This window comes from Xenia sp. Carnegie-2017, unplaced genomic scaffold (assembly GCF_021976095.1).
Source record: "Xenia sp. Carnegie-2017 unplaced genomic scaffold, XeniaSp_v1 HiC_scaffold_20, whole genome shotgun sequence".
In the NCBI taxonomy this organism is placed as follows: domain Eukaryota; kingdom Metazoa; phylum Cnidaria; class Anthozoa; order Malacalcyonacea; family Xeniidae; genus Xenia; species Xenia sp. Carnegie-2017.
In genome coordinates, this window is record NW_025813483.1 from 9,523,790 (window position 1) to 9,537,638 (window position 13,849).

Sequence of the window (13,849 nt, forward strand, 5' to 3'; positions counted from 1 at the left end):
CGTGTCCCCCTCTTCAAATAAAGTCCTTATTATTATTATTATTATTACTTAATTCACCTTGATCAGGAAAGTCTGATGCTTTTCCAGACGTTCAGATGATGTCACTGGTCAACGCCACGTGTTACCTAATCTCATTTCTCCCTTAAGTGCTAACTGAGACCAGTGGCATTGTCATCCAGCGAGAGGAACGGGTCATCCAAATATAATCTTCAATTGCCATCGCCGATCAAGTCGTGTACAGATTGCATCAACGACTCGACTTCAGTACCTGGGTTTAGGCGCCGTCCTACAAGGTGAGTTTTTCTCCCCTAGTAAGTTTACGGTTCTGTGAACTAAATTATATACGGCGTAAGCTATTTATGGCAAAGCGGATTAAACAGTCTAAAGAAGCATGATCCAGCTGCATACACGCACGTAGTTAGTGAGAGCGTTGATTTGAGAACTGTAGATTCATCTTTTCCGACCATTTTAACTTCTAAAATTGGCCATTAATTTAAATTGATGACATTGTCATTGCAGTACTTAAGGCAATAAGGAGCATATAACACGCAAGCACCAAGACATCACAAACTCGTAGACACTTTTTGAGACGTTGAGCGTCGCTCACAGCCCTAGAGAAACCTTGATCAGTTGCACTGGTGACGATACATCACGCTGTGCGTTAAAGTTCTGTCCTTGAATATTTCTACAAGCGCCATGCATAGAAACCATCTACCTTCGTGCATGAAACATGTGCCATGTAATGACAGAGCGTTCGTGAAAATCATCATCTTCTGACTCAATATGTAAAACTTTTTAAGTTTTAACCGTAGTAGCTATCATGCTGTCTATGCATGAAAACCGGAAGCTTGTTACGCCATGTTTATAATGTGGTATCCTTGAAATAAAAAAAGATATTGATATGATTGGAATTTGAAGAATCGTTTCACTCCGAGGAAGCGAAGGTAAGGAAATCAGTGGACACAGTGGTTAAATTGGCTTTAGTAAACAAACACTCCAAATTTTAATAACTTTTTTGACTTTGGAAATGCCGATTACGAAGTCTATTTCATTCCTCAACTGGTTCGAAATATCGCTCTTTGGCTTTAACTAGTCCCGAAGTTTAGACTTGAAAAGCGGTTTTTGTGTTTTCGTTCAGGGAGGGTGAATCACATGGAAAGGTACCATGACATTTTTATTGACAAGCTATTGAAACGTCCGAGCCCAAAGGGGCGTGCGCACCCCCAGTGGGTCTCCCTGTGGATCTGCCTCCGGACTTGCCAAGAAAATACTTCTAACGAATCACTACAATGCGAATACTTTTTTTGCGATATTTGTATACCTATGCGTGCTTTCGCTTTGCAATGTGTTATAATATGTGAACATTGATGATCTGACGAAACAACTATTGTGTCACACGAACAAATGTATAAAGCAAACGAATGATATCGCAAACGAATGACGCGGGACTTTTATCATTTGATTGTCATTTATTAAACATCAAACCAACATCAAACGAACTAATTTACGATAGCTAATGAGCGAGAAAGGTTCCTGAAATAAATCAAATCCAGTTTAGCGATTCTTTTCAAGGGAACACCTTCTTGAGCAATCAAGGTTATCGCTTTACCCTGAAAATAAAAATAATGTTAAAATGCAGTACGCGCGCTCATGCGCATTCTAGTGAAGCTCGGTCTTACCAAGCGAATTTCTTTCTTGCCTTCTTCTGACCGGGTTTTTTCCGTTCGACGAGCCGTTTATCTCTGGTCAGTAGACCGGCTACGAAGTAAAATAGGAGCTATTGGATAGACTTATGAAATACATAATGATTTTTAAGCAGACTTGTCGTCATTTTGCACTCTTTCTCTCTCTCTTTCGGCTTTCCTCCATCCATATCTGTCTCCTGCATCCTCTTTTCTCAAACAACATAACTTTAAGTCCTTATAACGTCCACAGTACCTGTTTGTAGTTGTGAGAAGTAATCTTGCGTCATGCTTGTGAGGGCTCTGCTGAGTGCAAGTCTTATTGCCCCGGCTTGACCTTGGATGAAAATTGACAACACAGAATTAAGGAAACGATCCCATTGCAGGTGGAACTTAATTCGACACGCTGTGTCTCACTTCAAATATGCAAGTCGTCCTATCTCTTAGGGGAAATCGCCGACTTTGTTTTGCAAAAGAACGTTGATTGTTTTTTTAGTATAAAAACTCGTCGGTGTAACTGCTTCGTTTTTGAGAAGGTAATTATACTACAGGTATTATACGGGCAGGGGCGCGTATAATACCTGTAGTATAATTACGTAGACAGAAAACTGTCTACGTTTTCTCAAAAAATAGGTGTTCTAGGAAAGATTTTCATACCTATATTTAAAAGGAATGACCGCAATTTTAACCGGACCGACTTTTTCGTCCTCTAGAAGGCTATCTGGCGTTAATTTCTCATTGAACTGAATCCAACTGAAAGGCCACCTCGCGCCAAAATTTTCAAAGCCAGCAATTCAGCTCTGAAATGGCCTTTTAGTCATCCATTCAGTTCAATGTATTTCCTACGGCGACAGGTAAAGTGACAGTTACATGGATAAATTGTGTACCTGTCGTGCCTCCTCCGATCACGTTGCATTCTGCGTCATATTTTCCCATACACCGAAGGGCGATGAACGGATGCCAAACTTGATTTCTGGCAGGCGTTTCATGACAAGAGAAAACGTACAATGATTATTTTATTGCGATGGCAATGTTCTGTGATGATTTTCCATACGAACCTGTCCTCTTGCTTTGGAAAGTATTCGATAATAGGAACATCGTTGATGACGACTTCACCCGTGCCATTAGATATCCAAACTTCGGCCATTGCTCGCTTCCTGTAACCTTACAGTAATGACAGAAAAAAAAGGTGACCGACGGTGATAACGAGACACGCCGCTGTTCGGTTGTCTCCTAAGTTTTAACGATATTTTTAGCGCCAGCTTGAGTAAATTACTCCCATGAAAAATCCCATATTAATGCTGAAAATGTTTAGGGATCTTGATGTGGTGGACGCGAAACCCTCAATATTACATATTGCACTTATTCGTGTTTTTTAATTTTACCAATGAGGATTATTGTCTTGAAAATATCACAAGGGGACTCGTGTTTTTTAATTCTACCAATGAACACCGTAGTCTTAAAAACATTATTTTTGGGCTGGCGCTTACCCCCCTCTCACTCGCAGGCGCAGCTGCTTTGTGAGATAAACAAGAGAAATTTTTGATGGGAATGAAATATGGGAATGAAAATAAAAATATGTCACGTGAATGAAAATCGAGAAAAGAATGAAACCATGCAGTTACCGCGACCATGAGCCCTTCCATCTTCGTCAAGCTGAAAAGTACATAAAAATAATATTATTTTTTAAGGAGAGCAGTTGCCACGGTAAATGGCCAAAATAACCTAAGAGTTCTAAAAGAACCGTTTTAATACCAAAACCCCGTACCCCAAACTATTCTACTCTCCCACTGCGAAATAAACTCTTCCTGGGCAAATGTCGAGCATCGTGGCTAGTTTACGAGTTAGCGTGTGCGTGTAATGCTCTCTATGTAGGCAGAACTTCTCCAAGGTTGAGTGAGAGGATATTGAAAGCAGCGTTAAGACTTAAGACCGTTCTTTTACGACAACAACCAAAGCGTGATTGTATTGTTGTGAAAAATTGATTTCATGTGACTCAGCTATTGGGAAACATCTTTTGAATATAGGGCTGTTTACATGATCCCGGCTAACCGAGTTTCAGTGAAGCGTGAAATGATTTCGAGGTATTGAAAGGAGTCAAAACTTCAAGCGTAAAAATTACAACTGTTTATTAAGCGCCACAAGTCATTCCTGTAGTACTTCTCAAATTAGGCCAAATTGGTTGTTGTAATTATAAATGTTTTGTGTAGTTATTAAACCAGAATATTGTGAAATTGCCAGAGAACATTTATCTGATGATGAGTATTGAATCGTTTCCATTTGCCAAAATCATTTAAAGCTTGACTGAATCCCGGCTACCCTAGCTCATGTAATCAGCCCCTAACACTCACATGCGCCGATTACTATTCCGACGAGTAATTATAAGAAATGTCGCTCGTTATTACAGTTTATGAGTCTTGGAGTGTATTGATTAAGTTGAATCTGCCTATTAAAGGATTGCATATTTAATCTATCCCTGTGTGTAAGCGTCATTTCCCAATTTGAAGATGACGTCACTCTTTTTTTGCCATAATAAATATCGCGTGAATTTAAGTTCTCATTTAGCTGACGCTGACACGTGATGTGTAGTCTGCCGATATGCATCGCGTCTTGTAGATATTTAAAAAAGTTCTTTTTAGAAATATTGGGATGTGTTTTGGAAATAAAACATTTTTGGCATCGATTGCCGGACCGAAATAGGTTGAGCTTGCTGCACTAAACCTTTTCCGTATGGAATTGAGATGCTTCGTCCACAACTGGCGTTTTGAATCTTTTCAAGAACTTGTTGATTTCTTCGGAATTGTCCAATTTTTTGTCGTCAGTTAATTTCTTCAGTCGATGAATTAAAACGTTATACTACATAAAATAACAAGAAATTTTTTTTGGCCCTACCTTGGATTAACGACAAAGAGTGAGAACAGAATTCATAACTAAAATAACGAGTGTCAGTGTATGTAGTGATGAATGAACAGCAGAGAACAAGAACAGTCTTTACACTACCTAAAATATGAACTAAGATGACGTGTGTCAGTTTAGGTAGTAATGAATGAGCAACAGATAACAAGAACAGTGTTTCCACTACCAAAAATATAAAGTAAGATAAGGTGTGTCAGTATAGGTAGTGATGAATGAACATCAGAGCACAAGAACAGTGTTTACACTACCTAAAATATAAACTAGATAACGTGTGCCTCTAGTGTTAGTGTAGGTAGTAATGAATGAACAACAGATATGGCAAACAGCCGTTTCATTGGCTTAATAACAACTAGGATAACGTGCGTCAGTTTGGTAGCAATTTCAAAAAAAAACACCAAAAAACAAAGTCTTGCTCTTAGAAAATATATGCTCATCATTATGATAATTACATCTTTCAAAGCCAGCTCTTCTTTTAAGACAGCTTGCATTTCAAGATGAGTCAACCATCTCATTTTTCTTGTATCTTTACTCTTAGTGTCATCCCTAAAATTAGATCAAAAAGTTAACAGCAAAGTTCTAGACTAAGATTGGAGACAATAAATTTTGAAATGAAAAACACTGCCCAAATCCTTGATCATCCTCTGACTTGACATCAACTTCTTCTGAGTCTTTGTTACTGGCAGATTCCCTTGGTCTCCTATGTCTACTTATGTCCTACAAGATTGTTTATTTACAAATTGTGAATAGATGAATGATGTTGCAAAGTGCTGCCAATAGTTTTTAGGATGAAGCGTGTGGTGAGAGGATAAGTGATGATAAGGTAGGTGACAAGAGGGTAAGTGATGAGAAGATAGGTGATGAAAGGGTAGGCGATGGGATAACCTGTTCATAGGTAATGAGAAGGCAAGTGAGAAGAGTGTAAGTGATGAGAGTGCAGGTGTTAAGAGTGTAGATGATGAGGGGGTAGGTAATGAGAGAGTAAGTTAGGAGAAGGTAGATGATGAGAAAGTAGAGGAAGGTGTTGAATAAACATTGTGACGAGGAGAAAGAAACTAGCAAGAATTCATTATTTTTGAAGCAATGCATCTAAGGTTTCCAATTGAAAATAATTCATGTTATATTTGACTTGAACAAAAGCAAGTTTGGCAGTTTTCCTTAAAGGTTTTAAAAAGATTACTTACATATATTAAATCATGAAAGGCTATCGATCCAGTGTAAAATGCAGCATGAAGAGGTCGATCATTTTCATCTAAGTTGCCTTAAAATCAACATTAGCTTGATGAGGCAAGCTAAGTAAAACAAGCTAAACTCGCTTAGAAAAAAAAACAAAGGTCAAAGACATTGTTTTCTACCATAGTTTCTTTATCTTACAACAATTTTCAGGTAGCTATTTTTCAAAGCTTACTTTTACTTCCTGGAAATAATTCTGTAGGATGCTATAAAGATAAAACGTTAGAGTGCAACAAGCTGTATGTATGAATGGCTGATGACATACCTTCATGACTGGTCGAGCATCTTTTGCAAAGAGTTTAGTGGGCAAAAGATACTGTAGCGATTCCTGAAGTCAAAAGTTGATCAATAGACAGTATTAGTGGTATGTTAAAACTATTTCAAAAATTCATCTAGTACAAAGCTTTTCAAGCTTTAAGGAAACTTGACCTGCACATCATTGTCCGTAAACGTTTCCACATCGACGCCCATCATTTTAGCTAGCCATCTCTTACCCATCTCGTACTTTTTTACTTCTTCTGCCATAAACTCGACTGTTAAAACACAATAAAAGCGGGTTACTTCTGTATTTTGCATAAATACTCGTACCGTCATATCGTTTCTGAAATTCTGAATGAGCGAACTGCGAGCATTTAATTCATCAACGTTAACAGCTACCAGGAATTGCACAGTTTCAAAGATTTCGGACGTTTGCACAAACCGTTTGACTGATCTTCGACAAGTTTAGTTCGGCGTTGTTGTTGGCAGGAGTGTGTTTTCTGAATATTGTAAAAAATACTGTCCAGTGTGACATTGAATTTTTAATTTATTTTTGCATTTCAAAAATCACTAAAGTTTGCATCCTTACAAAATTTCTGAAATTCTTCTTAAAAGCTTTTTTCCCATCTCGCCAACCGTACAAAGAAGTGTTTATAAATCTCAAATAATTTCTTGTTCTCGCTCCTAGGTTGACCACCATGTTGCAAGCAACGTTCCAGGTGTAATTATTTTAAAGGTCAGCGATATAATCGTTTTTTGTCGGTGATTAACGGATTATCGGTTGCTTATGTTAAGCTTTTAAATCCGGAGAATAGTGATTTATATTCACTTTCTCGAAGAGTAGTGGAGTGCAATCGTTTATTCATTTTATTGACCATGTCAAACCTAACGTGTAAAAACAGTGAATGCAGTTCAAAGGAAAGAGCACATCGTAGGAATAAGGTAAACACCGTTGCAGCTATAGTCAGGGGGATTTTTATGATTTGCATAACGCAGCGTTGCGAGAAAATATGCGACTTCCTTTGATTTTCATTTCACGCTTCGCACTCATGATCGCGCACGAAGATCTCATTTGTTTTTATCCTCCTTTTCACGAGTCGCGTCCCTATTTGTTACTGAAATGTTAAAGGCGTCAACTTTCACCGCTACGAAAAGGAAAATTAGCGAAACAGGTGATTTGAATTGACGTCAATTAACCTTCACACTTTGCTCAATAATGCGTTGCAGGTCAGTTTCCTTGGTTATTTATTATGAGATATTTTTCAAATCGACTTTGAAGGCGCACGTGTGACGTTTGTCTGCCTTCAAATGATTGGCTCGACGATTTATTTAGATAAAGTGACTCTTCAAGAAGGAAGTGAAAATCGTATGGCCGAAGCCATTTCAACAGCGCAGCGTTTCAATCGTGGAACGCGTTCTTTGTTTATATATCACGACCTGCTTCATTCCGTTTATTTCAAAAGAACATATACGCGGATATGCACGACACGTTGTTTGGCTCCACCGACAGTTCGTTTTCGGGATATTTAAAGGTGGAAGAAGGCAAGAACAACTGGGTCGAGTATTGGGGAACTCTTCGCGATAATTCCATATTACTGTACACGGATAGAACATCCGAGGAAAGTGGCGAAAAGGCGCTCAAAACCATCGAACTTTCAAGCGACACACGATGTGAATTACTCCAAAGAAGAAATTATCACTTCCGCTTCAAACTAGTCGTTGGCGACCCATCCCATTTGTACAAGTTTAAATGCACTTCGGCATTTCATCGACAGCAGTGGATATCTCGAATCGTTTCGGCATCGTCCAAGGACCGTGTTATCGATTTCAACGACTCTGGAGGGACAAACGAACGCGAAACTGACACGCAGATCATTCCTACGGCACCGCAATTGAACCGAGACGATGAAAGCTTGTACAACTCCCATGTGGATTCGGGTACCACTTCTCTGGACCGTGCGCGACAAAGTTTCTCACATGCAAAAAATCCTAAGGAAGTGGTTACGAAAGAACGCAGAGGATCGGAAAGTCTACTGCGCAGACTCTCGTTTAGAACTAGTAAGAAACTGAGAAAGAACAGCAGTACTTCATCGTCCGTCGAAAGATCATCGTCTCTTAAACATAAAGAAACACAAGTAGACGACGTTGAAACTACGTCTGTCTGTTCCCCCATGTTTTCTGAAAGAAGTTCGGATGTTATTCGAGTATTTGAAAACCCTGCGTTCGCGGCTACCCCTCCCTCAAGCCCCGGTGTAATGAGAAAAACCACAGTCTAAGAGTCCGTCGAAGTCGATGTCCTAACTTAAAAGAATTCAACTGGCGCAATAATAATGTGATGACAAGATACGAAATTCTCAAGGAAATCATTAGTGCTTTTACCAAACAGGAATATTCAAATTTCCCTCAATTTCCGTCCGTTTTCAATGAAGCGTCCGTCTAGATCTCAATTACTGGAATTTTTTGTGCCCGCGAACTGTCTTAGGTTTCGTACAATCAGAGTGTGCGATGATAATGACTATCAGAGTGATGAGTGATGATTGGCGACGACAAGGTGTTTGGTTATCGATACATAATGGCGTAGAGTTACTAGAGAGAATGAAGGGCTCTGTCATCAGTACGCAACTGAAATATTCATATAAACGACGCTCCTGTTTTTGTTAATGTACACGTGTCAAAACTTGTAAATACGCATCATGGATTGTGCGCCATGTTTTGTTATGAATAAATAATTTTTAAGGATTTCTTCGGTAAAAGTGCGAATCGGTCCTCTCTTATGATTTTCATTGATTTTTGTCCGAGCCCATGTAGGAAACTGATGCAAAATGGACACATTTTGTTTCACAAATTTCTAACGTAATCTACCGGAAATAACTTAATAACTAAATTTCTCGTGATGATCTTCCATATGTTAATGTTCTGTTATTGTAGCAAGTCGGGGTTAATGGAGCAATTTTGCTCTATGTGCGCTTTTAGCACGAGTTTGTAAAATCAACTGACCACCCGATTCGTCTATGCGAAAATGATTTTTGTTATGTGGGAAATTCGCCCACGCGTGAACACATCAGATTGTGAATAAGTATAATGCCGCCAGCCATCTAATTCACCTGCTATATGGGATGTATACGCACTTGAGATAACGACATTTCCAAAAGCGTCATTGCCCGTCGTTTCATTTATTTTAATTAAGTCGTCTGTAGCTCAAGTTCAGTTGTTTCATGCAATTATTTCTTCACCTATATTCATACTTCACATTCATGCAAGATATCCCACAATGCTCTTGCTTGCGCGTAGCCGTCAGCGCTTTTGCAGTCACTGCTTTTTTTATTATCTCTTTAGAAAAAAAATATTATCGATAACAGTACTTTCTTCGTCATCGCTGTCATAATCGATGTGCCCTCGACCTTCGAGTGTGGAACACCCTAGCGGCTTTTCAGAATACCTGTCCTCACATTCGCTTCTGACTTCGAGATCCTCGACCATCTCCACCAACGAGTTCGGATAGTGTGGTTTCCAGTTCTTCTCGAATATTATGTTGTCGTGGGAAAGAGTTGGTCGTTGACGGTGTCCCGGATTTCTGGTTTGTACAACGAATAACCAAGATTTGCGTCTCTTTCTGAAACACGTTTCGATGTGATTTTAGGAAAAATATATGGTTATATAGGCATGGCTTACGGGTTGAAAATATCAATTTCAGGTTTATTTTTATGAAAGTTCGTGGGTTTGGTATGCAACAGTCGTAAATGGTTGAGGAATAGCCCGAGTATTTGAAATAACAATACGAGGTTTAATGTTGTTATGCGACGTGCGATCGGCCATTTTGGTAGGTTACTTCAATCAAAGGACCAATGCTCAAAAGATCATGCGATAACAATTCATGGGTTTTCTACCAACATGTAACATACACATACATGGGCAGTAAATACACTCTAAAGGGCGCGGTTGATTTTTTGCTTATTACAAGATTCAATCAAGTAAATGGTTTGAACCCGGGAGTATCGTTACATGTTTGTTGATGTAAGATCGTCCAGGTTCGCAGAGTCCTGAAAACGACTGTTAATGTTGGTGTTGACCGACGTTTCTTAACTTGACTCCGAAGATGACTATCGCGAAGGTTTCGGAACGTCAGTCTAAATCAACAGCAAAAGTCCTTCTCAGGACTCTACTAACCTGGACGATCTATATCTGCAAACATGTAAAAGATTCAACGTCAAAATCACTTTTGACACGACTCGCATATTCGTCACGAATTCTCGCAAGTAGCTACGTACGATTTTGAAACTAACTATACCTGAAACTTTGTTGCTTTGTTTGAATTTGGTCAAGTTTTGATTGAGCTACGTTGGAAACATTGACACTCCGTAAAAAGTAAACGTTATTTATTCTAAACGTTTCGACAAGTGTTAGATGTCGTCATCAGTAGATAAAGTGAGCTTTTCAAAAAAGCTTCGAAAGCTTTTTTTTAAACGCTCACATGTATCATTACTGATGACGACAGGCAATACTTGTCGAAACGTTCAGCATAAATAATGTTTACTGAGTGTCAAAATCGTTTTGTGTTTTACTAAAATATTTTTTGCCAGTCGTAATTCAAATGTCAACATTTGCAAACAACATCGGGGGCGTGCGAGTGTAAAATATCCTAAAATTGTCACGAAGTTAAATACTTGCCTTCAAAATGAATATCTCCTTTTGGTAAATATTGCCTATATCCGCGATGAGTATTTCGAACGGATCGTTCGTCTTGCACATTCCTACTGGGTAATTGCTCCGCTATCGTTGGTATTGTTGATTTAACACCATCAATGATTTGTCCATAATGCTCTGCAGGCTCGTGTTGCTTGATGTAGTCATTTAATGTTTCTATAGATGCATCACGTGGATCATAGTCGTGGGCTCGAGCATATTCTCTTCTTTCCGAACGCGGGTCATGCGATATTCCCATATGCTTATCCACGTCAGTCGACCGATAAAGGTAATTTTTTGGAAATTGATGCTTTGTGCCAATTACTTTAGAACGTTCATTTGTTTCAACGTCCCGAAAGATCCCTTTACGAGCACATTGTCTGAGTCCCGTGGTAGGCTATTTTCGTGATCATGCGCTAACCCACGTGGGTGAGGATCACGAGGGGAGCCCATACGGTAACGAGCTTCTTCATGAGGCAACGCGTGAGCGGAGTAGTCCGAAATTCTTCCATGGTCATTGTAAGTTTTTTCAGATGATCGAAACGATCTCTCGATTGGCATCCTTCTGGCTTGATGTTCTTCCAAGTTTGGTGCTTGAGGAGGTGATTTTCGAAACGATCGGTATTCCACGAGAAAACCATGATTTTTCTGTTCTTGCTGGTGTAATTGAATGTCCCTTGCATTTCCATGCAACTCTCTCTGTACTGGTCGGCCACCTGGTGAATACCCAAATCCTCGAGAAATAGACTCCCGATGTTCTAAAGTATCACCGTGTCCCTGAATAGGACCATTTCTTCGCACGTCTTCGCGATTCAAAACTGGTCGTCGAGATTTTGACGTCACTCGTTCCTCGTCCTCGTTGCCAAGACGGGGTTCGAATCCATACGCAACGTTCATTTCAGCGTTAATGTCGCTGTACACACCTTTGTCCGCAGGAGAATTCTCGGAATGCATGATACCTCTAAGCAAATTATTGTATTCATCTGGACCTACTTCATCATCATAGACATCGCTGTCGGAGTATAAGTTGTTGTTGTTGAAGTCGACATGCCTCACACCACGGACACGTTGTTTACTGTCGAAAGCCCTCTTGCGCACATCAGATTTCGCGAAATATGGATCATTCGAGCCTCCTGTGCGACTTCCACTGAATTTTTTGTAACGATGCTCAACCAATTTACCATCTTCTTCGCGATGACTTTCGTTATGTGTTGTATATCCGTATGCGTGAACGCTTCTATTCTTCACGCTGTTATCAATAAAAAAAGCAAGTTTGCCGTGTTTTGGGGACGAAACAGTGTTTCTATCTTGATCAACAGATGAATGATAAACGTATTTTGGTGATGCATGAATTGCTAGACCATTTTGATTCCCTCGATAAGATCTTTCGTGCGGAGAAACGTTGGTTTGTTGGGTTGGTGATGACGGTTGGAAAATGCTTTCATTCCTTTCGAGTGGTGATTGTGGTTTATGAAGAGAGTACTCTCGTACAGACGACTGTTGTTTGCTCCTTTGTTGATGTCCTTCGTCGACGTGCTTGCTGACTGGTGGCGAGGACTGTCCTGTGCTCGACTGGTTTTGCCGTTTCCATTGGGATGATCGCTTGACTTCATCTTGGGATCTTTTGAGCTGTTGTTGCATCACATCGCGTTGCTCTTGTTGCTGATGAAAGAATGCACCGTCGTGAATCGTAGGACTCTCGTGGGCTTGTGCCATGTGTTTTTCTCGATGGAGAATAGCATCTTCGTGCAAAGTGTGCGCTTGTAGTTTGCGTTTGGCCATTTCATTCGGTTGCACCTCGCATAGCTCACTCTGCTTTTCTCGTATCGTCGCTCCGTCAACCTTTGTGGATCGACGTTCCTCTTGCGCAACCACTTGCTGTTGCTGCTGTAGGACTTGCAACTGCTGCTGGAGTTGCATTTGTTGTCTTTGTATCTCTATCTGTTGTTCTTGCAGCCTCAACTGTAAGGCACATTCCTTCAAGTACAACTCGTGAAAGCTACCACTCGAATCGACGGAACTGAAGCGCTGCTCGTCCTCTCCGTGTTTCTGCTCAACATTGCTGACTTTCATGTCGAACAACGAGTTGGAATATATTGGTACAGGAGGTAAACCCCACTGTCGTCGACCTCTTGTTGCCGTAACTGTAATGTTTTGGTCAGTTTTGTTGCTATTTGCCTCGTTACCATGAAGCTTGTTTTGCTCAGACGGTTGGTGATCACCCATTTCTAGCGAATTGAAAGACTCCTTATTGAAGGTATGAAGTGATGGTGATGTTTGCGTTGTCCGAGGTAGCGCCTTAATCGTTCTGGGTTTCTCTGCATCCTCTTTCTCCTTTCTGCTTTTAAAATCTCTCAACTCCTTCTGGTACTTCTTCGAAAGCTTTTCACTATGTTCCAGTCTGTTTTTGAGAGCCTCCCTTTCTTCTTTCAGTTTGTTCTGTTCAGCTTGCACGGCATTTAACTGCTCCTCGAACGACACCCGTTCCTCTTGAAGGCGTTCTAGTGCCAGTTCTCTCTCTTCGCCTGTCTTGGCTAACTCCTTTATCAGGTTAGCAACTCTTTTCTTGTCCTCGACATTAAGGTTCTTCAAAGACGCGCGTCTGCTAGCAAAGCTGTTTCCAGAAATTTGCGAAGTGTTGCCGATATGATAGCCTAGGCCAACAGCAAAGAAAACAAATGATCCCCCACACGCATTCAGAGCATTTAACGTTTGACAACTTTCACCAAATTATTAACGGTGATTCAAAAAATAAAACTATAACTATACCTGTTACGTTAGTTGTTTGATTGCTTTCTTTGGGGTGAATAATGGCTTGTTTGTTTGCAATGAACACTTCGTTAGACCGCGTATTCGAAATCGCGGAATCCGACTTCGACTTTTGCACTACTTTTACGCGCTTAGTGGTTTCAGAATTTTTTGACGCAGTTTTTGAACGATTCAGTATCACTCCTGGCATATGCAAATTTCTAAATTGTTCTTCTTCAGGTACATTCCGCCAAAATACGCTTGTTGTCTTCTTTGTTTTGCCAGAAATGCCTACTTCTTCCACTAACGAAGTTGTCGCCATCTTGAATTAT

General features: G+C 40.1%; 3 protein-coding genes across 4 annotated transcripts; 1 reads left to right on the forward strand and 2 right to left on the reverse strand.

The window, feature by feature from the left end:
- Window positions 1–1,449: 1,449 nt before the first annotated feature.
- Window positions 1,450–7,150, reverse strand: LOC124443076 (28S ribosomal protein S9, mitochondrial-like). Of its 2 annotated transcripts, none has more exons than XM_046993602.1 (15): window positions 6,676–7,150; window positions 6,529–6,586; window positions 6,258–6,361; window positions 6,094–6,156; window positions 6,004–6,034; window positions 5,780–5,856; window positions 5,227–5,312; window positions 5,048–5,141; window positions 4,404–4,538; window positions 3,308–3,338; window positions 2,741–2,846; window positions 2,570–2,655; window positions 1,939–2,019; window positions 1,680–1,758; window positions 1,450–1,610 (listed from the first exon to the last, which is right to left on the reverse strand). In XM_046993602.1, exons 1-15 carry the CDS (start codon window positions 6,784–6,786, stop codon window positions 1,598–1,600), a joined length of 1,155 nt encoding a protein of 384 aa, XP_046849558.1. In that variant the 5' UTR covers window positions 6,787–7,150; the 3' UTR covers window positions 1,450–1,597. The 2 variants fall into 2 exon arrangements, with proteins under 2 accessions (XP_046849558.1, XP_046849557.1); XM_046993601.1 differs by having other exon boundaries at window positions 5,221–5,312.
- Window positions 7,151–7,267: 117 nt separating this feature from the next.
- Window positions 7,268–8,839, forward strand: LOC124443078. Its single transcript, XM_046993603.1, has 2 exons — window positions 7,268–7,313; window positions 7,420–8,839. Exon 2 carries the CDS (start codon window positions 7,565–7,567, stop codon window positions 8,360–8,362), a length of 798 nt encoding a protein of 265 aa, XP_046849559.1. The 5' UTR covers window positions 7,268–7,313; window positions 7,420–7,564; the 3' UTR covers window positions 8,363–8,839.
- Window positions 8,840–11,051: 2,212 nt separating this feature from the next.
- Window positions 11,052–13,833, reverse strand: LOC124443074 (bromodomain-containing protein DDB_G0280777-like). Its single transcript, XM_046993599.1, has 2 exons — window positions 13,539–13,833; window positions 11,052–13,423 (listed from the first exon to the last, which is right to left on the reverse strand). Exons 1-2 carry the CDS (start codon window positions 13,726–13,728, stop codon window positions 11,091–11,093), a joined length of 2,523 nt encoding a protein of 840 aa, XP_046849555.1. The 5' UTR covers window positions 13,729–13,833; the 3' UTR covers window positions 11,052–11,090.
- Between the last annotated feature and the right edge of the window lie 16 nt (window positions 13,834–13,849).